Below are 22,457 nucleotides of genomic sequence, written 5' to 3' on the forward strand. Positions count from 1 at the left end.
ATCAGGCAGAGGACTGCGTGGAAGGAACCGACTTGTGGCGCTGGTAGGAGTGAGAAGCGACCAAGGGGTGTCCCTGGGCTGCTCTAGGACTGCACTATGGGAGGTGCCCTGCTCTAACCACTGCCCGGCCCGGTTAATCATTTCCTGACCTTCCTTCCTCCTCTGGCCCTGCCTGCAGGATTGCCACATCAGTCTTCTCCCTCCCCCTGCTCCTGGCCCCGCAGCTCCTTCGCCGGGTTTTACGAGGAGCCCCAACTTTGAGGCAGCATTTGTAATGTCCCAGCACGTCTTGGAGGCCGTGCCCCAGTGAGATCGCAGGCTCGCTCGGGTGTAAGCCGGCCCTAGCCGCCCCCAGAGGTTTGCTCTCTCCCTCAACTCTTTTCTAGAAAGAGGTCAGAGAGGCAGAGATCCAACTCCGCACGGATTAGCAAATTACAGACTCGGTTTCCCCGTGGTAAAAAGGGGACGGTAACCGCAGCTGGTTAGGGTGTTGTGAGGCTTAAATGAGGTATGGTATGTAAAGTGCTTGGCCAGGAGACAATTGTGGGTGTCTACAAATGTTAGATCCATTCCTTTTTTTCCTTTTTTTAAAATCACCTGGTAACGGCGGGGGCTGGGGGGAGGTCCTTGCTCACCAAGTACAGGTTACATTTATTTCACTTAAATTTCCAGCGGTGGGTGAGGCATGAAAGTCCGACGATGAGCTCGAGGTAACCCAGATGGTGAGTCACAGCCGCAGGGTTTGAACCCACATTCTAGGGCGCCCCTGCGGGCCCGGCCACGCAGCATCCAGGTGGCTAAGGCCACGTGTTCCAAACTTAAAGCAGGCCCCCGGAGAGCACCTGCTGCAGGGACCAGAACGTTAAGTCAGGTCTGCCCTGGGACCCATGCAAGCCGCTGGGCCCCTGGAGCCAGGCCCTTAACCTCTGCGACCTTGTGTCTTCCTGTGTAAAATGGGGGCTATAGGGCCTGTCTGCTCGAGCGTTTTTTACTTTCTTCTTCACACTTTGCCAGATTTGCTACCACGTAGCCGCGCCGTAGTCAGACCCCCACACCCCACGCAGGATCTGCCTCCTCCGCCCGACCGCAGTAAACGCAGCGGCCGGGCCCGGGTGCCCCGGCTTGGCGCCCCACCCCTCCCGGGGCTGGGGGAAGCCGCGGCCGCCGGGGTGGCGAAGTTGGGAAAGTCACTTCGGAGCGCAGACTGACTCTGCGCCACCAGCTGGTGCGCGCCGGGACCCACCCAGCGAGAAGGGCCGGGGGCGGGGCCGGGGCGGGGCCTGCCCGGGGGCGGGGCGGGGCCGGCCTGGGAAGGCGGAAGCCTCCAGTCCAGGGGTGGCTGCAGAACCCGGATCTTGGAGTTTCACATTCTCGGGAGCTGGGAGCCTAGAGACGGCGGGCGGGAAAACCCGGCGCCCGGAAACCCTTGCTTTCTTTGACGCAAGGGCTCGGGACGCAGCCGCCGTCGGCCGAGCGCCCGGCGAGGAGCGACCCCAGACGGAGCCTCCGGAGTTCCTCCGCCCCCACTTCGCCCGGTGCCGGAGCCTCGGTCCTCGCCGCCGCCCTCCTCGTGGCCATGGAGTGTCCACACCTGAGCTCCAGCGTCTGCATCGCTCCGGACTCAGCTAAGTTCCCCAACGGCTCCCCGTCGTCCTGGTGCTGCAGCGGTGAGTGCAGCCCCAGGCCGGCCCGGCAGCGCACCCGAGGCCCCGGCTCTGCCGGGCCTGCCGTCTAGGGGCCGCGGGCGGCCGGCGCGCGGACTCCCGGAGGGGTGAGGGCGAGCCGGGCCCGGCGGGCTGGGGAGGGGTACGCGGTGAAGCCGGACGCGGGTAGGAGCGGCGGCGGCTCCTTTGTTTCCTGCGGCCCGACGGCCCGGCCGGCGAAGGAGAGGCCCGTGAGAGGCGGGAGTCCGCGGAGGCCTCGAGCGTGTGAGGACAGCGGCGGGCGGGGACCCTGGCCCGCGGCTCGCGCCCCTTGCCCCGCCCCGCCCTGCCGTGCCTGGGGGCCGAGCTCGCCCGCGGCGCGGGGTGGGCGGCTGTGGGGGCGGGTGTCGGCCCCCGTGGGGCGGCCGCACGTGTGGCGGGGCCCCAGTTGCGATCCTTCGCGGACCGGACAGGAAAAACGCCGCTCTCCGGGCGCAGCTTTGTCTGGGCTGCCGGTCGCGCGGGGTCCCTTTCCACCCCGGCCCCGCTTCATTTCCCTTCCCCGCAGGCTCGGGCATCCCGAAACCCAGCGAGGCGCTCGGAAGCTTGGCGGCCGCGGTCGGAGTCTTCGGCCAGGGAGGGTGAAGTTTGAAAACAGGCTGCGGGCGAAAAAGCTCGGAGTCTGAGCCAACAGCTGCTTTGGAGGGGCAGTTCGAGTTTGCTTTTCACAGCTTTTGGGTTGTCCGAAATTGCGTTGGGATTCCCGCGTTCATGTGCTGTAAAACAGTTACTACGTTTGTGTAATGCTTTTGAGTAGCTTGAGCATTTTAAGTCCTCCTGCCGGCCCCCTTGAAAGCCTCAGTGCCCTCTCATTGTCTGCTCTAGCGACTTCTTAGGATCGCACCGGCCACACTGCTTTGATTACTTCCTGGTAGGGCCGTGGTGCCGCCGCTAGTGTCTTTGTTTATTAGCTTTGAGGTGATCACTGGTAGCTTGGGTTGTAGTGTAAAATTTGAATTGTGCACTTCAAAAATCTTGAGCTCATTTGAAGAAATACAGAAAAACAGTAGTGGTACGATTTAGCGGTGACATTTCTCATTACGGGCTGGAGCTGGGAAGATAGTTGAGAGAATGCCTTAATACTTTTGACAGGTTACTTCTTAAATGCTGATTATGTCCTTGGAAAAAATATATAGGTAGCGCCACAAAGAAATCGCTACTCTGGGATAAGGAATAGAAATAATCGGTTTCTTGGAGCTCTCAAATATTTGGTGCTGTACTTGCCTGTGTAAAGTCAGATATCTTTTTCTGTATGAAATCTTTAAAAATTAAGCAGTTCACAGGTTTCACAGTGCAGTCTTGTAATTCTTTTGTGAGGATTACAGAAACTTGTATAAATTAGCTCTTGCCTATAAATTGTCTTTTAACAATGCGTGTTGAGTATGGGGCAACAAATAAGGTGTATTGCACCGCCTTACAAATTGGTTGGTGGTACGTTAGCTATAACTGTAGCTATAGCTGTGGTGCTATAACTGTAATTTTTTTGCCAAAAGAAATTTGAAAAAAAAATGACCAAAGTATACACTAGGGAAAGCATACCTCTGGAGGAATGGTGAAATTATTCTTGCTCATCTGTAGGAAACTACAGGCATACAAAATGGACTATCTGCACATTTCTAGCTTTTTTCTTAGGTAAAAACACATCAAACTTAAAAATGGCTTCCCTGAGCACATGTATCTAAAAAAAGAAAAGAAATATGCAAGTGGAAGATATTCTGTTGTGTGTCAGTCTTGCCTCCATCAGTCAAGGAGTCTACTTGACTATAAAAAAGAGATGGAGAAAATTGAGCATCTCTTGAGGAACTTAAGTTAAAGTGGAGCATAACAGAAACTCGTGCTGATAGCAAGAACAATAATACCTTTAGCCATAAGGGAGGGGTGATTTCTGTCCAAGGGGTAGGACTGCGTCTTTGTATCTTGCAACAGTTTGCCTGACATTGCTTTGCAAGGGTGGTTCTAGTCACTTGCTTGGATTTGTAGAACTAATAAACTAGTTTTGCAACTTTGTGTGGGTTTTTTTCTTCTGCCCACACTCGGAGCTGTACCCATATTATGTGGGCTTCCCATTTTAACCTCTTGGCATCCATTTGTTGATATAATCTAGTGTTACTCTATTAAGCTTGATCTTGTTCTTGCCTGTCTGTTATTTCAGCAATTAAATGTTCAGTAAATCTGTGAGTCCTTAACTAATTTATCATCTTGGAGTATTGTGTATTGTGGTGTTTTTTTCTCCAATACTCTCGAATTTTATTTTATTTTAATTTTTTGGTAGGGGACCAAAAGGGTAGCCTAATGTATTGAATAATGCTGTGACTGGGTATCGAGTCTGATTATGTTCTTATTAAGGAGGGGAAAATCCCTGTTTTGGCACTGGGACAATAAAAGTGATGCCCTTTCCTTATTTTCTTTGGGAGCTTACAGTTATACCACAGTGAGACAGCCAAGTGAATTGCAAAAGACCAACATCCTAGGCTCTACTAGCTAGCAGTACATCCTTGGACAAGTAGTTCTGTTTTCTTTGAGTATCAGTTTCATTATGTCATCAAAAAAAAAAAAAAAAGGGTAATGCTTGGCATTTCACAGGTTGCTTTTAGGATGAACAAGATAATTTTTTGTGAAAACTTTGAGAAACTCATGCATTATTCAAGTAATAGGTGGTATTACAGGTCAGGGCATCTTTATAAAGAGGACTGAATAATTAAATATCTAAAGCCCATTAAATGGGGCCTAGAACAGCCTGGCTTTAGGCTGTACTATGCTTTACAAGGAGATATAGAACTCAGCAAGATTAAAAGGGGTAAGAAGTAATTGTACTTCAGAATTAACTTGAGCTTCTTATCCATGGAAGGCACTGTGTGTTAGGTTATATAATTGTGTACTGCAGTGGTTCTTACACTTTTTGTACTTAGGACTCCTTTATATTCTAAAAAATTATTGAGAACCCAAAGAGCCTCCAGGACCACACTTTGAGAACTCACTGGTGTACAAGTACGGTAACTGTTAAGGGCACCTGTTCTTATCAGAATAGCTTTTAAAAATTAGAGAAATCCTTAAGGCTTTAAGGCTAGCAACATTTATGTCTTTGTAGAGACTTGAAGCTTTTGAAATATATTATCTGGGAAACAGATCACAGAGTTTAGTAGTCACTTGCTCTCAAAAAAGTTACAGTCTAATCTAGTTGAGGGGAGAGACAGGAAGCTAACTGGTTAGAAGATAAATCCATGTTGTGGTTTAAGGTAAATGTTGAAAATAGCAATCTCCTAATAAAGTAACAGATGATTTTTGTCTAACTGTTGCTAAAGGCAATCCTAGTTTTAAATGAAAAAAGTTTTAAATAAAAACTAGGGCATTCTCTCAAGCTTTTTGTTATGTGCACATACCAGATGTTATTTTCAGAAGCTGGAGGCTTCTACATTCCTTATTTTTGTGGGTAAAAGAGTGGCAAAATACAGGGAAAAACACCAATTGTTTAAAAAGCCCCGAACACAACTGTTTTAATAACTAAGGAAAGCCAAAGACCAAGCATTTGGACTTCAGAGGTTTGGGTTAAATAGCAAGTTAAATTGGAGATATTTTAATAGCATAGACGTGAGAATTTTCCTGATTAGTCTTCAAAGAGTTGAAAGTGCCTCTTAAAGTTTTCAGTACACACTTGTTCTCATATTACTCTACCCAGAAAAGTAAAGTGTAGATCAAGTAAATATTCTGCAATTTTGGGTGGATATTGGAGATAAGCCCTTTTTTAAAAGGTTCATTCAGTAGGATGAGGTGTTGATTATTGGTTCTTTGTCAGCTGTAATCCCTGTATAATGGACCAATCAGCTTATGATAATGGTAAGAAATCATCCTGATGGAATGATGGGTTATTTTGTATCATATTTCTTGCACGACCTGCATTTACAGAAGACTCTTGTTTAGTTGTAGCTGTAATGGTCTTTATGTTGAAAACAAATGCACAGTAAGTGAGCTTTCCCCCCAGAATGCTTTCACCAGCCCTCATTCCCAGTATTTTAGTCAGTAAACCTAACTTTGTCTGGATTGTGAGCAAATGACCGTCTGCATTGTTGTTACCACAATGAGTTTGTATTGTTTTGATATTCTGTTTATAGACGGCAGGTGGACAATTTAGTTGTAAATGTGGATGTGGTAGTTAAAAAATTAGTGGACAGGTGATTTTTCTTTTCACATTAATTCTGAAGGTTAGTATTTGAGTTTTATATATACCTTTCTGAAGAATTTGAACTTTTTGGGTAATATTTGTAAAGCTTAAGTCAAATGGAGTTGTCTTTCTGGCAATGTTCCTCTCCCATCCCCTTCCCCAGAACCTTAAAGCAGCCTCAGCCTATTTCCAAAGTTGCTAATATTAATAGTTGGTAGTGGGTGTGAAAGACCTGAAATTTAGAATGTGTTTGAACAGGCTGCAGTCTAGAGATGGAGCCTAACGTTTTCCTGTCGTGAAGAGGTTTTGACACACTAGAGATTATTTCCCAAATAGTATACTTAGTAGTATATGAAGAACATCCCTTATTGCCTAAAGCAGAAGAGAGGATGCCTTTGAGGGAGAGAAATCAAACTCTTTGGTTTGGTTTCCTTTTATTTATCCTCAAAATAATTCCTTCTCATCATTCTTTGCTTTTACACCTTTAGCTCGTATAACATCCTACTTTTTCCTGTTGAAATTTATGTAATTTCCTTCTCTACTGGAATATAAAAGATTGATTTTGGATCCTTCAAACTAGATTTAGAAGTACGTATGTTTTTATAGTGTTTGCAGCTCTGTAAGCAGACCAGTGAGTAATTTTGTTTGTAGCTCAGTTATAATAAATTCCTGTTTTAAAATTTAATTGAGTCCCTCTTCCATCAGGGAATCATTTACATGTACATTTCCCCCAGCCAAACCTGCTTTGTTTTTTCTTTTTTAGCTTTTCCCCCTTTCTTGAGCCTGTTTTATATATTTTTTCTTCTTTGAAAACAAAATGTTAGTCTCCTTTGATTAAGCTGCAGTTTCTAACCTACCTACACACAGATTTTGTGTTCAACCGAGGCGTTGGAATAGATTTAGTAGGTAGCTAATCAGTCTTTGAAGTGGAAAACGTAAACTGTTAATATATTTTAGTGTTTTCTCTTTATTCATAGCATCTTTAGACAGGAGAGTGACTGCCTTCTAGGTGTTTTAATAGAGCTTTCCTGGACAGATGGCTTAGAAGGAAGTACTTTGATAGGTTCTCAGTAGGGGCTAGTATTTTTTGGAGGGTGTATTTGTGATGAAGTTTACCTTGATTGACAGTTTAGAATCCTGAGAATAGCATTAACAACAGTAACAGCTTGTTCATCTTACCTAGAATTGTCTTGTGCCAAGACCTCTCAAGATGCTCTGAGATTTCTGTGTAATAGTCTGTTTTGAGAATGTAGGTAAGCGTAGATAGCTTTGAAACTGAAATGAGATTCACCTAAAAATTGTTCTTTGCAATGTATCTTGAAATCTTATGGAGTCAATGAACTTTGGCATAGAAACTTGTAGAGATCATCTTTTTAACTGCTGTAAGTCTGCAGATGTTATTATCTATAGTAATTCCAGATGTTTTTCTCATCTATTTTACTGAGTAGGAGGAGAACTGAGAACAACATAAAGTCACTTCAAAGCAGTTTGCTAGCATTTAATCCTGACTAATTTAATTAACTACCCATCCTTGTAGATTTTCCTGTTTATTATAGATTATGAAACTGAGACAAAGGTTAAGAGTTGCTTAAGATGCTTGGAGGTATTAAAGATAGCCCAGCGCTTAAACTCAAATACCATTCAAACTTTTAACTTGCCTTTTTATTAATAAAAGCAGGATCTTTATTTTGTCATCCAGTAACTTAATGCTTGATAATTTAAAGGATTTAAAGTGCTTGGAAATATACTGGAAATAATTCCTTTGAAGATTTTTGACATGAAAATACATTTTAAATTTTACATCTTGAAAATTGCTCATTTTAAAATTCAATATTTGGTTACTCCCCTGACCCAATTTATTGATTAAAGTGCTGGCAGGTTGGAACAAGGAATTGGTAATATAATTGGAAGAAAACAACTGTTCTGAATGTCAAACTTGTCATACTCATCTAATTTTTCTGCAGGCTGAAATTCACATTACTTTAGTTCAGACATAATAAACCAGCCTCCTCAGTATAGCTATGGATAAAATGCAGTAAATTTTTGGTTATTTTAAAAATGTGTTTCAGTTGTTGAAGCCCCCCCCCCTTATTTTTTATTTTATTTCTGGCAGAGGAGATTCTTCTTGGAGGTGATTTGTTGTTGTGGGGTGAAGGAGGGAGAGAATTCCTAAGGTATGAAATTTTGCTTTTGCCTCTGGTAGCTCAGAGGTTATTTGAAATCTTTGCTTGTAGGCAGCATACTTTGTTCATTGCATTTAGTTATATTCTAAGATTTTCCAGTTGTATTTCTTATAAAAGTTAATTGTAGTCCTTATAGACTACTACAATAACTGCAGAGCTTAAAACACGTTTCTCCCTCTTAAGGTACAGTGAAAAGTATATATGTATGCTATTTACACATGTATAAAATCCAGATGAGTTTAGGAAGGCGTTTCAGATTTTGAGAACTACTGTTGAAATTAAACTTGGACATTGAAAAATGAAGTTTGTAGTTGCCTTGTTTGTGTTAGATGCTTCACAATAATGATATTTACCTAATTTAATTTTGTAAGACCCTTTGAGGGGGGAATTGAGAGTTTAAGATAAACCAGTTTATGTCTTTTAAAAGATATTGTAACTGACTAGATTTTATCTGGAGACTTTGTACTCTGCTTTAGGGTTGAGTAGTTTTCTTTCTTTTTTTTTTTTTTTTTGAGACAGAGTGTCGCTTTGTTGCCCTGGCTAGAGTGAGTGCCGTGGCGTCAGCCTAGCTCACAACAACGTCACACTCCTGGGCTTAAGCAATCCTACTGCTTCAGCCTCCCGAGTAGCTGGGACTACAGGCATGCGCCACCATGCCCAGCTAATTTTTTTTTTTCCTATATATATTTTAGTTGGCCAGATAATTTCTTTCTATGTTTAGTAGAGACGGGGGTCTCGCTCTTGCTCAGGCTGGTCTCGAACTCCTGACCTTGAGCCATCCTCCCGCCTCGGCCTCCCAGAGTGCTAGGATTACAGGCGTGAGCCACCGTGCCCGGCCCTTTTTTTTTTTAAATTTTAATTTATAATATGGTATAACACCCTACACACCTGGGCTATATTATGTAGCCTATTGCTCCTATGCTACAAACCTGTAAAGCATATTACTATACTGAAAACTATAGGCAGAGTTGAGTAGTTTTCTATCAGTGAGCTATTTTCCATTCTTGAGTAGAGGTTCTGTCCTGTTATTTTTTCTTTTTTCTAGCTGGGTTAGGACAGCCTGCCTTGTAGAAATTGCTTGCCTGTTTATCCTTGATGCGCCCCAAAGACTCTTCATTTTATGGACTGTATTTGTACTGTCTCATCACCAGGAAGAGCAGGCTGGCAATTAACTGTCATATTCCTGCAGGTTTAATTTAACTGATTATACGATAGTATACTTACTGTTCTAGCTTCTTTAAATCTTTGTTCTTACTGACCAAGCCCAGGTTTTCTTTTTTAAATAATAGATTCTTGTCCATTTCTTTGTCTTGAACATTTGTTACACAATACTGGGATGTTAATATTTTGATCAAAGTTTTTGAAGATAGAGTTGAAATTTCTAGGAAACAAGTTTCTGTGATAGAATGTTTCCCTGGGATAATTGATAGGTAACATGTTAGAAAAATTGCTTTAGTAGGATAGACATTTTTTTAAAAGAACTGTATAGTGTAGAGACCATGGGACTAACACTTATTGATTGAGCAATTTTTAATTTTAGTTTTACACAGTAAAATGTTCTTTGATTTAGGTGAAATTAACTCTTGTTTCCATGCAAATTGTTTTGGATGTTAATAGTGAGATACTTTAGCATTTGAGAAATTGCTCTACAACAACTAAAGGATAAAGCTTCACCTTATGTGTATGAAGTAGATACCAGAGCTCAACATTCATTCCATGAGAATTTAGTTTCATTTTACTCACTTTGAGTATTTTGTTTGTATATAGTTTTTTTAGAGCCTCATTTAAAAAAATATTTTCAATCTTTTTCTTTGAATACATAGAGATTTTTGGGAAAAGGTGGGTCAGATTTGAAAATTGTGTCTATTGGTTGTAAAAGAATTCCTGATTTTTGTTAAATAATTAGAATTGCTATTTTAAAAAATTCACGTAGTTAATGTTTCTGGAGTTTGTGGGTGCCTATTTTCTGGAATATTGAGTATTTAACCCTTTGGGCAGAGTATAAGTGTATGCCCAGTTTGTATTTTTTTCTTTCTGTTTCTTCATAAATAGCCACGTTGATTTTAAAAGAATAAAGAATTTCCCAGCCCACCGGTAAATAAATACAAGTGTGATACTTCCCTCCCTTCCTCCACTTTGTGCTTTAGTGCTAACCTTTATTATATAACCACCACCAACTAGGAAGAGAATTGTACAGTGCAGATATTAAACCTACTGTTCGCCAAGGAAAGTCTTTGATATTAGGAGATCCCTAAACCTCTTAATTATTTTATTTACTTATGGGAGGGAGTACTTCCTTAAGTATAAGAATCTTTTCTTATATTGCATATACTTGCTGATGTTTTGAAATAATAGTTGTGTGTTGTTTACATTTATGACTTGATTCATTTCTTTTGAAGTGCTACTACTGTTTAACTATGGATTTGCTTACTTGCATTGTTGGCAAAAGCATGGGATTGAATCAGATCTTGCCGTATTAAATAAATGGAAATATTAGGTGTCAGAATTTTTCTTAAGTGATTCATGGCCTTTGTTTTCATTCTCCATGTAATCAGCTTTATAGGGGATGTTATTTTTGAAACAATATAGACTTCTGGTAGTTTGTAGCTATTTGTGTCTGGTCTCCCGAGGGCAAAAGTAGCCCATTTTGACTCTGATTTAGTAATTTGCTTTGGCTCTAGTGGTTTTCATTCTTCCCCCCACTATCCTTTCCCCTCATTTGGGAACTCAGTTCCAATAGGGACACAGTTCCAATATTTAAGCTGAGGACAGAGTAGCATAATAGAATAATTAGGTGTTTTTCACCAAAGTGGATCTGAAGAAGTCTGAGTTTGTGACAGGAGTAATAACAAATTTGTTTAGTGCATTACAGGTTTTGAGAATATGTTGTTTCGCACACATTGTCTCTATATGTTTCCATTTGATGTTGAAAACATCAGAAATCCATTTAAAAATAAAGTACTTGAACCAGTAGGGGGGAACCAGCCTTATGGATCAGAATTTGCCTCTGTGTGGGAAGTCAGCAGGACCAGATGCCCTCTCTTCTCTGACTCTGTAGGTATCTGGATCTGTTAACATATAGATGACAAATTTTGGCCAGCTTTGGAATTACATTTACTAGCAGAGGACATATACCATTACCTCTGCAAATTAGCCATGCAGTATAGGGAATTCTGTAGGTGCCTGGCCCCAAATGATAAACTGCTATTCTAAGTATTATGCAGTGTAATAGATTTTAGACTTTTTGTTTTTTACAATAAAAAAATAGTTGGGGCAATTTTATGAATTGATATGAGTGTTACATTAGCTTACCTTTTAAACATTAATTCATGTTTTCAGAACAGTAATACACAGTTCTGAAATATACACAGTTAAGCCATAGTATCAAAGGGCTTAAAATAGAATAGTCTCCCTCCTCTACATCCTCAGTCCTGCTGCCCACAACCTCTTTAAGCTCTATTTAGCTTTCTGTCATATTTACCTACATACTTCTAAGTACTACTGTTATTTTTTTTTAATCACTTTCAGACATTGTTCCTTAACATCTTATATGGTGAATGAAGACTTTGCACCACTGTCTCTTCTGTCTCTCTCTCCATTCCCCAGTATAATTAGATAACATATTTTGGCTAATGTGATTAATTTTTCTTTCTTGTATTTTTCTTTGAGTTAATAATTGCTTCTTTTTAAAATTGCTTCGCTTACCTTCTACACATTCTCTCCTAAATGTTCCTGTAAACTTGTCAGATGTCTGTGAATATTGTTTTCCAGCCACTTTAACAGATTAGATAATCTTGTAGCAATACTTTTTTCTGAAAACCTCCTTCCAGAGCCTTCTGTTCTCTGCTTCCATCTGAAGTATTTTCTAGGTCTACTGGATAGTTTTTATCCTGTGATTCCCTTTGCTGTTCTCTTGAAATGTTAGATCTCTCATTTCCTGTATCCCATGTCTTTTTTGTTTGTTTGTTTGTTTTGAGACAGAGTCCCACTATGTTGCCTGGGCTAGAGTGCTGTCAGCCTAGCTCACAGCAACCTCAAACTTCTTGGGCTCTAGTGATCCTCCTGCCTCAGCCTCCTGAGTAGCTAGGACTACAGGCACCTGCCACCACACCCAGCTAATTTTTTTCTATTTTTAGTAGAGACTGGGTCTCTCTCTTGCCCAGGCTGGTGTCAAACTCTTGAACTCAAGTGATCCTCCCACCTTGGCCTCCCAGAGTTCTAGGATTACAGGCATGAGCCACAGGGGCCTGGCCTCCATGTCTTCTCATTCTTAGTTTATTCTATTGTTTTGCTGGAGTACATCATCTAGCTCCCTTCTCTCTCCTTACCTTTATAGGAGGTAAATTTTTTTTTTTTTTTTGAGACAACGTCTCGCTTTTTTGCCCGGGCTAGAGTGAGTGCTGTGGCGTTAGCCTAGCTCACAGCAACCTCAAACTCCTGGGCTTAAGCAATCCTACTGCCTCAGCCTCCCAAGTAGCTGGGACTACAGGCATGCGCCACCATGCCCGGCTAATTTTTGCTATATATATTTTAGTTGGCCAGATAATTTCTTTCTATTTTTTTTTAGTAGAGACGGGGTCTCGCTCTTGCTCAGGCTGGTCTCGAACTCCTGACCTTGAGCGATCCACCCGCCTTGGCCTCCCAGAGTGCTAGGATTACAGGCGTGAGGAGGTAAATTTTTGATACCTTGCAATTCTGACGTTTTTATTTTACCTTTATACTTGATCGCTTGGCTGAATAAAGATTATTAGAAAAGAATTTTCATTTAGAGTGATAGAGACATTGTTCCTTTGTATTTAGACTTCCAGTGTTGCTGTTGAGAAACTTAATGCCTTTCTGATTACTTCTTTCATATATGTCCTTTTATTTTTCCTAGAAGATTTTAGTGTATTCTTTTTATCTCTGGTGTTCTGAAGTTTCAAAATGTGTATTGGAATGGGTAGTTTTTCTTTTACTGTGATGGGTACTCAAAGGACTTTTCAATCTAGAGGCTTACATCCTTAAGTTAAAAGAAAATTTTTTGTATTATAAATTTGATAGCATGTTCCTCCCCTCATGCTTACATCCCTAATTTGTTTTTTTTTTCTTCCTGCAACTCCTGTTAATTGGATGTTAGGTGTCCTGGGTGGAGCCTTTATTTTTCATATCTTTTTATTCCTTTGCCTTTTGGTTATAGTTTCTGAGATATTTCCTTGATTTTTTTCTTCTACCCCTTCTATTGAATTTTGATTATCATATTTTTAATTTTCAAGGGCCCTTTCTCATTTTCTGACCATGCTTTTTTCATACATCCTGTTGCTATTATTTTGCAGTATCTTCTCTTATCACTCCAGCAGTTTAGAGTTTTTTTGTTTGTTTGTTTGTTTTTTTGAGACAGAGTCTCACTCTGTTGCCTGGGCTAGAGTGCCGTGGCATCAGCCTAGCTCACAGCAACCTCAAACTCCTGGGCTCGAGCAATCCTCCTGCCTCAGCTTCCCGAGTAGCTGGGACTACAGGCATGTACCACCATGCCCGGCTAATTTTATATATATATATGTTTTTAGCTGTCTGTATAATTTCTTTTCTATTTTTAGTAGAGACAAGGTCTCGCTCTTGCTCAGGCTGGTCTCGAACTCCTGAGGTCAAACAATCCGCCCGCTTTGGCCTCCCAGAGTGCTAGGATTACAGGTGTGAGCCACCGCGCCTGGCCTAGAGTTTGTTTGTTTTGAAGTTTTTCTGTCCTCCCTGTATTGTTTCTCTTTTTTCTTGGTTCTGTTCCTTTTCTTTTTAAAATGATTCTCTCAGATTGGAAGATTTCTTTAAAGATCTGTTTTGTCTTTTTTCATGTAAGAGTGAGGCACTAAAAAGCTTCCTAAGTGGGTAGGGCTTGTCTAGTGTGGGCTTCACTGTAAGGTGGGGGGAGCCAGACACCCTTTTCAATGGAGGAAATCAGTTGGATGTCTGTGTGGAGAATCTTTTCTAGTACCATTCAGTTTTTCAGTCTTCCCTCTGGGGGCTGTACCCCTGGCCACAGATGTTCTGACATCAGGTTGCTGGAAGTTCCATGACTCAGTTGCTCCTTATAGCGCTGGACCCCCTACTCCTGCTGTCTGCTGCGTCCCTGTACCGAGTCCCTCCCATCTGCATACTTCTCCGCTGGCACTTAGGCTGTAGCTTTCTTTGAACTAAGATTGTTATTGTGCTCCCCTTTTTCCTGACTTCCAGAAACCTGTTGAAATCTTTTGTCTGGGCTGGGGGTGGTGGCTCACACCTGTAATCCTAGCACTCTGGGAGGCTGCGGTGGGAGGATCCTTTGAGGCCAGGACTTCAAGACCAGCCTGAGCAAGAGTGAGACCCCCGTCTCTACTAAAAATAGAAAAAATTAGCTGGACGTGGTGGTGCATCCCTGTAGTCCCATCTACTCAGGAGGCTGAGGCAGGAGGATCGATTGAGCCCAGAAATTGAGGTTGCTGTGAGGTATGATGATGCCACTGCACTCTAGCCCAAGTGACAGAGCAAGACTCTGTCTCAAAATGAATGAAGGAATGAATGAAATCTTTTGTCTGCTTGGTTGCCTCACATGTTCTTTTTATCCTTGTGGACATCCTTATGGGTTTGTATCTGTTTTATTCCTTCATTATCATTTTAGTGGGATTTTAGGTAGAGGTGGGGTAAGTGAGAATTGGTCTACCATGTTTAGTTTGGTGTCCATTGTAGAATGAGTATCATTTTAAATCTGGTTTTTAGGGCAAAATACTTTGCCCTATCAGAAATGGATCTTCTTAGTTATTCAGAGAGTTAAATCACTAAAACTGAAATTTTGCACCAATCTATTTGAATAAAAGTTGACACTCAGATTTACCTTCCCTGATGAACAGGTTATTGTTGCTATTACCAGAGTCAGCAGAGAGCCTAGATAAGCCAAGAGATGTGCCCTTGCTTGGAAAGCCAAATCACAAGCCAGACTTTGGATTTGTGTGCCTGTGAAAGAAACATATTTGTAAGGTCATTGGGACTACTGCAATTAATATATTGTAATTTTTACTGGACTAGTTCTTCATCCATTAATGAAGGGATTCTTTGGCTCTGTGCATTGGCAATTTTATATTTTTCCTCATGTTTTAGTTTTTAAAAAAACTATGTTCTTGATTGAAAGTAAAGAATACAGATTTTTAATCTCAAAGTTTAAAAGAACTTTTGATTTTGGTATAATTTCACACTTTAAGAAACATTGCTAAGGATGTAAGAACTCCCATATAATCTTTACCTAGATTTGCCAGTCTTTAACATTCTGCCTCATTTGCTTCATCAATTATAAATGTACCTTCTGTTTATGTATTTTCCCCAAGTAATTTGCAAACATAACATGACTTTATCCATAAATAGTTTTTTCCCCCAAGAAATAGGACTTTATTTTCAATCAACACAGGATATTAGTCGTCAAAATCGAGACATTTAAGCTAGGCGTGGTGGTGTGCACTTGTAGTCCCACCAACTGAGGCAGCTTGAGCTCAGAAGTTTTGAGACCAGCTTGGGCAACATAGCCAGACCCTGCCTCTTAAAAAAAGTCAGGGCATTTAATACTGATACAATTATCTGATGTTCATTCCCTGTTCAGATTTCTTCAGTTGTCTCAATAAGGGACATAAACAAATATCCATTATTGCTGTTTCCCCTTTCTGTCTACCTACCCCACTACTCTGGACCTTATCTAGGATCATATGTTACATTTAGTTGTTATAACTCTTTAGTCTTCTTTAATCTCCAGTAGTTCCTCAGCCTTTCTTTGTCTTTTATGTCTTGGCATTTTTGAAGAATTCATTTCAGCTACTTTATAGAATGTCCTTCAATTTGAGTTTTTCTGATATTTCCTTATGATTAGATTCAGATTATGCATTTTTTGGTAGGAATGCTACAGAAGTAATGTGTCTTCTTAGGGTGTCATATCAAGAGGTGTATGATGTTGGTATTTGTCTCATTTTTGGAGGTGTTAACTTTGATTACTTTATTAAGGTAATATTTGCTAGGTTAATCTGTGAAGTTACTGTTTTCCCATTTGTTAAGAAGTAATTTACGGGAGATACTTTGAGATTATGTATATATATCCTGTTCCTTACCAAACTTTCACCCAGTAGTTTAATATGTACTGATGGTTCTTGACTGAATCAGTTATTATTAGGATGGTTGCAAGATGGTGATTTTCTAACTTGTATTTCTTCTATATATGTTAGATGGTATTTTGCTTATCTTGGGATGGACTCATAGATTTTTATTTATTCTGTGATACTCTGTTATCATTATTTATTTTGAGGCTCCAATTGTCTTAGATTTGGCTAGTGGGAGCCCCCTTAAGCTATAATTTTGACATGTCCCGTTGTTCTTTGAGCCCTTTCTTACTTTTTGGCACAAGATGTTCCAGGCTTATCTTGTACTCAGCTTGTCCCAGCCTTGGAATCAGCCATTTCTCTAAGTAGCCCTCATTCTTTTTGTTTGGGAATAATGTTTACAAACTAAGATCTCTCAGCAGACAAGAGCTAAGAAATACAAATAAATAAATATGTCTACATCTATTTATGTCTGTGTGTATTTGCATGTGTATAACCAGGAGTTTGTATTGATACCTACAATTTCATTCAATACCACAGGCCTTGCCCCTTTCCATATTTGTAACACCCTTCTTGAACAGTGAGAATCTGGTTCCCATTATCCACAACATATGTAATCATTTTGTCAAGTCTGTAATCAGAGAAAATAGTTCCAGAATTGCTAACTCATATTATTGTAAAGAAAACTCCTTATAACTAGAGTTCAATATTTGCTTACAGTTCTGTCTGTACACTGGCAATATATAAAGCATTATGTTCAAAAGTTGTTTGGGTTCATTTTCTCCCCCATTTAGTATGCTTATTTATTTGATATACAGGTTCATTTGTTTGTGTTTGATTTCCACTTGAGATTTTTTTTTACCTTATCCTTGCTGATTTTATTTTACCTTTTGAGTATATAAGACATTAACATGGTTCCAAAAGTTACAGTTATACAGAAGCTGTACCAAAGTGTCAGTACCCAGTCCCTTCCTACCCATCCCCTATGGACAGCCAATTTCATTAACTTCTGATTTATCCTTCTTGTGTTTCTTGTTGTAAAAATAAGCAGGTAGATGAGGATTTTCTTATTTTCTCTTTTTTCTTTTACAAAAACTAGCAAACAATATACACTCTTTTAGGACTTGGTTTTTTCCTTGGCAGTATATCCTGTATCTCACTCCATGTTTATGGGAATTCTCCTTATTCTTTAACAGCTTTGTAGTGTTCCTTTTGTGGATGTGCCACAGTGAATTCAGCCAGCCTCCAGTCCTCCTTTATTTCCAGTATTTTGCAGTTACAAATAATGCTGCAATTAATAGCCTTGCACAAATATGTTGTTGTATTATTGGGTATCTTCAGGGAAGAATAAAAATTTAACTTGTTAATTGTATGAGCAGTAAAGTGTAAGTGGTTTTGTGATAATACTTCAAGCTATTTGCCTGCCTGTTCCTATCTTCCTATGTATTGTGGTTTTACAAATATATTCAAGGCTGTTGAAGTGAAATATGTTATTGTAATTATTTTTCTGTCTAGGAAACCTTGAAATCAGAGAGCTGGAAGTGGCCTTGGGAACATTTTTAGTCAAGTAGTAGCTAATCATATGCTCTGGGTCAAGGTTCATTTTAAGCAGTTCACTGTGCCTTGTACGTACTCATCAGTGCTGTTGATGGTCTGAGTGCTCAGACCCAGCTGTTTCTGGTACTTCGTCCTTACTTTTAATTTAATTTGCATTAGATTCCTTCATGTTGAACTGTTGACTGGCTGCTCGCTGTCGTTACAGAATGGCAGTAGGACAAGACAGTTACACATAGGCTAGAAACGAGGATTTCAGCATCCGTTTTCTCTGATAGGTTTCAGAGAATTGATTATGAACTGCAGATCCTCAGAGGAATGGCATCTTGGATTCCCAGATAATGCTGCTGGTCCTCTCAGGTGATTGATGACTTCTAGTCTTTTGTTCCAACAAGTAAGCATTGGAGTAGAAGGGAGACCTCCTGCTGCTTTGCTAGATAATCATGTAAAAGATTGGCTAGAGTACCATCCCTTCCAAGGGGCCACAAATGGGTTACATATGTGTTGAGATAAATAATCCCCTCAGCCTAGGGGTGGCTATGCCCCCAAGCAGACCACTTCTAGCTCTGAGAAGCCTCTTCAGTTTATGTTCATGTGCCATACAGATGTTATTTTCTGTGCATGCCCTGACATGGAAAGGGTTGAGAAAGTAGGCTAGAGCACAGTCTCAAAATTAGCCTCTTAGAGCCAAGGACATTGCTCCTTACAGAGAAATAGGTAATAAGGTGGATAAAGAAGAATTGAATTATTTAGGGTAGAAGTTAAAATCTACTGGTCCCTAAAAATAAGCTGTTAACCATATGTTAAATCTGGTATGATTTGAAATTTCTATGTACTCCTTTAATGAAAGAAAAACTAGAAATTAAAAAAATATTTTTAGATGGCTTAATGGGTAATCCCATTGCACTGGATATTGGACTATAGAACCATTCACACCAAGAATTTAGCATCTTGCTCTCTTAGTCTGAATTTTGACATTTTGATTCATTGCTACACTGATAATGTACTGACAGTACCCTAAATGGAGTAGATACCCACAATACATTTTCGTTGATTAGATTGATGAACCAGGATTTAATATCTGTTCTGAATACCTCTTGAGTTCAATGTATTTCAGAACAGTTTTGACACCTGAGTTGTTTCTGTACTTACATGTTTTATTTGAGTAGCATTTTATTAAGTTGTCTAAACCTTACACATCTTTCAAACTGTGCTTCTAAAGTGCATTTTCCGTTAAGTATTTTACATGAGATACCTAAAATTTAATAATTCTGACATTGAAATGGTTATAATAGTTACATAAATTTTGAAATAAGATTATTAAAATTGAGTATTTCATTCATTTGATGTTTTCAATATAATTGAATTTTATGTCAGGTCTGGAAGGAGTTTCTGAGGGATTTTTGCTGACTTTAATGTGTCCTATGTATTTGGAATTTTTCTGTGAAAAGAAATTGTCAGCTGCAATTCTTTTAAAGAGTATAAACTAGGGAAAAATTCTGAAAATTGTTAATCATCATATATGTGAGCATATGTTAACTGCAGTGTATGTAATAACAGCCACCAGCATTAACCCCTGACAGCCGTTTTATTCTTTTTAACGTATTTTTTAAGGGAAAGGAACTGACATTCACTGGGTGCTTTCTGTTTGTTAGGTCCTGTGCTATGCACTTGGTATAGTTTTTCTCATGAAATCCTTACCATAGCCATGTGAGGTAGAAGGTGGTATTTGTCCTGTTTTACAGGGAATAAGCAGGCTCTGGAACTGTTAGCTTAAGTTCATAGAATAAAGGAATGATAGAGCTAGAATGTAAACTTAAGACTGTTGGCTCTGAAGCCATACTTGGTTCGTTATGTCACATCTCTAACATGTTTATTATGAGTCTACAGAGTCACAGTTAAATTCCTATAAAGGCAGGTCATTCTGTTTGATACATTTTTGTATAAAAGAAGGAAGGAGTTCTTCTGGCAGGATAAAGGTCAAGGGCAGGTAATCAAGGTCCTTCCCTAGTTCAACAAGAACAACGTGGTACAAAGTTCTGGTCACTGTCCCCCCGGGCCAGCTATGGAACAGTTTGCTAGGAACTTTATGAGAAAATTGCGAGTACTTCCTCAAAAATCTTGGGATTCTGATTAGGATGTGGGCTGTTGATCCCAGCTACAAAGGCCTGGTATCAGGCACTGCAGGGTAGGATGGAGATCAAGTCACGCTGGCTGGGGAATATGTCAGAACTCTTGGGTAAAGATACCTTTGGAAACAGATGGAGTCGGATGCTGTCAACTCATGACTATTTAGAATCCGTTTTTCAAGTTCAATCTTCACTAAAATCTGAGGTTTCCCGGAATGCTTATTAAATAACATAATCTAGAGAAGCAAAAGGAATGAAGGGTAAGGCTTTGTAGCTTTTAATGAAGAGAAAGGGAGTTCCTGCACGTGCGTCTGGTGCTTTCTTAAGGATTTTTACCCAGAATTTGGGATGTCTGTGGAAATAGTGCTTTTGAAATTTTGAAGGTTTTAAACCTGTTTGTACTGAGTTTCTGTTTTTATAATACAGAGCAACGTTAGGAGTGATGTTTGTGTTCAAGAATTAGGTTGTCTTGTGGTAGTGGCAGCGCATCTAGATTTGAGTTATTAAAATAATGATGCAATATAGAAAGATCCAGTCCAAAGTTGAGGGTAGACTGCCATGTCGTTACTCTCACTGCCTGTGTTGTAGGGTGGATAGTATGGTCTTTGGACAGTTTTGATTCCTATGGGATGAAACCTCTTGAAGTTCCTTTTCCATCCTTACTTTTACTAAACAACAGTGTCAGTAATTCCAGTGAGTTGTTTGGCGGGTATGGCTGATGCTGTATCACTGATACCCCTCCCCTCTGTAAGTAGTGTTCTGATTATCTGTTGCTGCATAACAAATTGTCTTACATCCTGGTAGTCTAAAAACAACATTTTGTTTTGCTTATAATTTTGTGGGTCAAGAATTCAGGAAGAACTTGGCTGGGATTGTATCAGGTGGAGTACCTGGGGCTGGAGCATCCTCTTCCAAGGTGGCTTCTTAATTCATATGTCTGTTACCTCTGTGCTTCTTCTTGATGTCTCTGTGTCCCCCATGGTGTCATAATCTCCACAGTCTCTACACATTGTTCGACTTCTCACAGTATTTTGGTCTCAGGGTAATCAGATTTCTTGCATGGTGGCTGGCTTCCCCGAGAGCAAGCATTCCAAGTGATAGCAAGAGGAAGCTGCGAATTTCATAAGACCTGGACTTGTAGATTGCCATATTCAGTTGGTGGGGAAGTCACAGAGCCTGCCCAGATTCAGGGAATTAGGATATTGACCTTGCCTCTCCATGGGAAGAGTGTGAAAGAATTTGTGTCCATCTTCAATTTATCACAGGACCATTAAGCAGAAGGGAGAGGAGAAATGCTGACCTGTGACTTTACAGCAAACAATCTGCTTATCTAATGATTCAGGAGAGATTGACTGTCAGCCTGGAATGAGAAGGGAATAGAGGCAAAAGAGAGATGCCAGAAGGAAGAAAATGGAAAATATGTTCATGGGAAAAGTAGAGAGGCAACCAAGATAAGCTTTGCTTCATAATTATCTTCCCTGCCTTGGCTCTGGACCCTTGGTTCTGTCCTGTGATCTTGGCCCTGAGTCCCAGCCTGCCACTTCAGACCACTTGGACTTGGTGCTCATGCTTGGCCTCCTCCCCCAGTATTTGGACCTCTGCTTAGTTTCCCAGGCTCTTCTTTGGCTCACAACTTTGGTCCTGGGTACCTCCTGTGTCTTTTTACAAGAACTCTCCTGTTGCCCTATTTCCTGGGAGTCCAGTACCTACTCCCAGAATGAACAGCATTGTGAGGGATGGGGAATATCAGGCAATAATTTTGGCTGCACTCAGGCTGCTTTGGCACCTTTGGCAGTTGCTCAGAATAGCTTGATTTCTTCTTTTCTGGAGTATATTATAACTCAGTTCTGGGTCTCTTTGTATGACTTTAGGGGACTCAAGTTATAGATAGAAGAGGCTTCTGAACTTTTAGGATACAGTAGGCTTGTGAGCATGCAGCTCAGAGAGCATTTATGGTGCATAGAGGATAATAGGCCTTGCTCTTAAACATCTACACCTGTATCATTTGGAAGGTAAGTTGGGTCAATCTGGAATATATTTCTACTTATATGTACTAGAATATTTATATAATAGAATTTTTATGATGATACTGCCCTATCCTCTAATTATTAATATAAGAGGAAGAACACTTTACAATGGATACTTTAATGGAGTGTGTGTGTGTTTTAATAACAGCTTTAAAATTTTCATTGATTACTTTTTTTTTTTTTTTAAACAGGATCTTGCTCTGTCCCGCCCAGGCTAGAGTGCAGTGGCACAATCATAGCTCACTGCAGCCTCGAGCTCTTGGGCTCAAACAATCCTCCCACCTAAGCCTCCTGGCAAATTTTTAGATTTTTTGTAGAGACGAGGTCTTGCTATGTTATCCAGGCTGGTCTTGAACTCCTGGCCCCAAGTGATCCTCCTACCTCAGCCTCCCAAAGTGCTGGGATACAGACACCTGGCCCATTGATCTCATTTTTACAAATTCATAGAGTTGAAATCTTGGATTTTCATTTAATTTACCACTCATGCCTAAAAATTTAGAATACGTTCACTTCATTAGGACAATTTTATAATAGCAGTATCTTTAAATTTAAAATATTTTAAATTTAATTTTTATTATAAAAGAAATGATGCTTGTTGAAAAACTTCAAGCAGTATAG

General features: G+C 40.4%; 1 protein-coding gene across 6 annotated transcripts in view; it reads left to right on the forward strand.

The window, feature by feature from the left end:
* Positions 1-1,365: 1,365 nt before the first annotated feature.
* The window catches only part of USP3 (ubiquitin specific peptidase 3), an 82,047-nt gene continuing 60,955 nt past the window's right edge, over positions 1,366-22,457 (forward strand). Inside the window, exons 1-2 of one of the 6 annotated variants that reach the window (XM_045540823.1) lie at positions 1,633-1,667; positions 17,962-18,043. In XM_045540823.1, coding sequence (XP_045396779.1) covers positions 18,025-18,043 — 19 coding nt within the window. In that variant the 5' untranslated portion in view covers positions 1,633-1,667; positions 17,962-18,024. Of the gene's footprint in view, positions 1,668-2,074; positions 2,575-7,987; positions 8,037-17,961; positions 18,044-20,407; positions 21,825-22,457 lie in introns of those variants that run through there. The other 5 variants (XM_045540814.1, XM_045540804.1, XM_045540830.1 and 2 more) reach the window with 5 other exon arrangements.

This window comes from Lemur catta, chromosome 1 (genome assembly GCF_020740605.2).
Source record: "Lemur catta isolate mLemCat1 chromosome 1, mLemCat1.pri, whole genome shotgun sequence".
Classification (NCBI taxonomy): Eukaryota; Metazoa; Chordata; class Mammalia; order Primates; family Lemuridae; genus Lemur; species Lemur catta.